This window comes from Eimeria tenella, genomic scaffold, assembly GCF_000499545.2.
Source record: "Eimeria tenella Houghton genomic scaffold, Eth_scaff1998, whole genome shotgun sequence".
In the NCBI taxonomy this organism is placed as follows: domain Eukaryota; phylum Apicomplexa; class Conoidasida; order Eucoccidiorida; family Eimeriidae; genus Eimeria; species Eimeria tenella.
This window is the reverse complement of record NW_013541841.1, coordinates 2337-2598: the sequence shown is the minus strand read 5'-3', so window position 1 is coordinate 2598 and position 262 is coordinate 2337. Positions and strand designations below refer to the sequence as shown.

At 60.3% G+C, this 262-nt stretch overlaps 1 protein-coding gene across 1 annotated transcript in view; it reads right to left on the bottom strand.

Moving 5' to 3' along the window:
* Positions 1-170: 170 nt before the first annotated feature.
* The window catches only part of ETH_00034190 (uncharacterized protein), a gene marked incomplete at both ends in the record, with an annotated part of 1014 nt that continues 922 nt past the window's right edge, over positions 171-262 (bottom strand). The window contains one exon of the mRNA XM_013374178.1: positions 171-262. Coding sequence (XP_013229632.1) covers positions 171-262 — 92 coding nt within the window.

Genomic DNA, 262 nt, shown 5'->3' with positions numbered 1-262 from the left:
CGTAGGCGCCGCCGCACTCTATGGCCCTGCGGGGCTGCAGCAGCTGCGCCCACTCCTGCGGCGACACCTGCAGCAAACAAGCCAAAGTTCTTTCCGTCAGCAAATCTGTTTGTCTTGGAGAAGTTTGGTTGCTGCTGATTTGTCCTCTTGTCTGCAGCAGCACGAAGCCCTCAGAAGATTGCGGATTGTCTAGCGGGGAGGAGGGAATGGTGAGGCACATGTGCCTCCTGAGGCCCCCGCGGCACTCCTCCTGCTGCTGCTC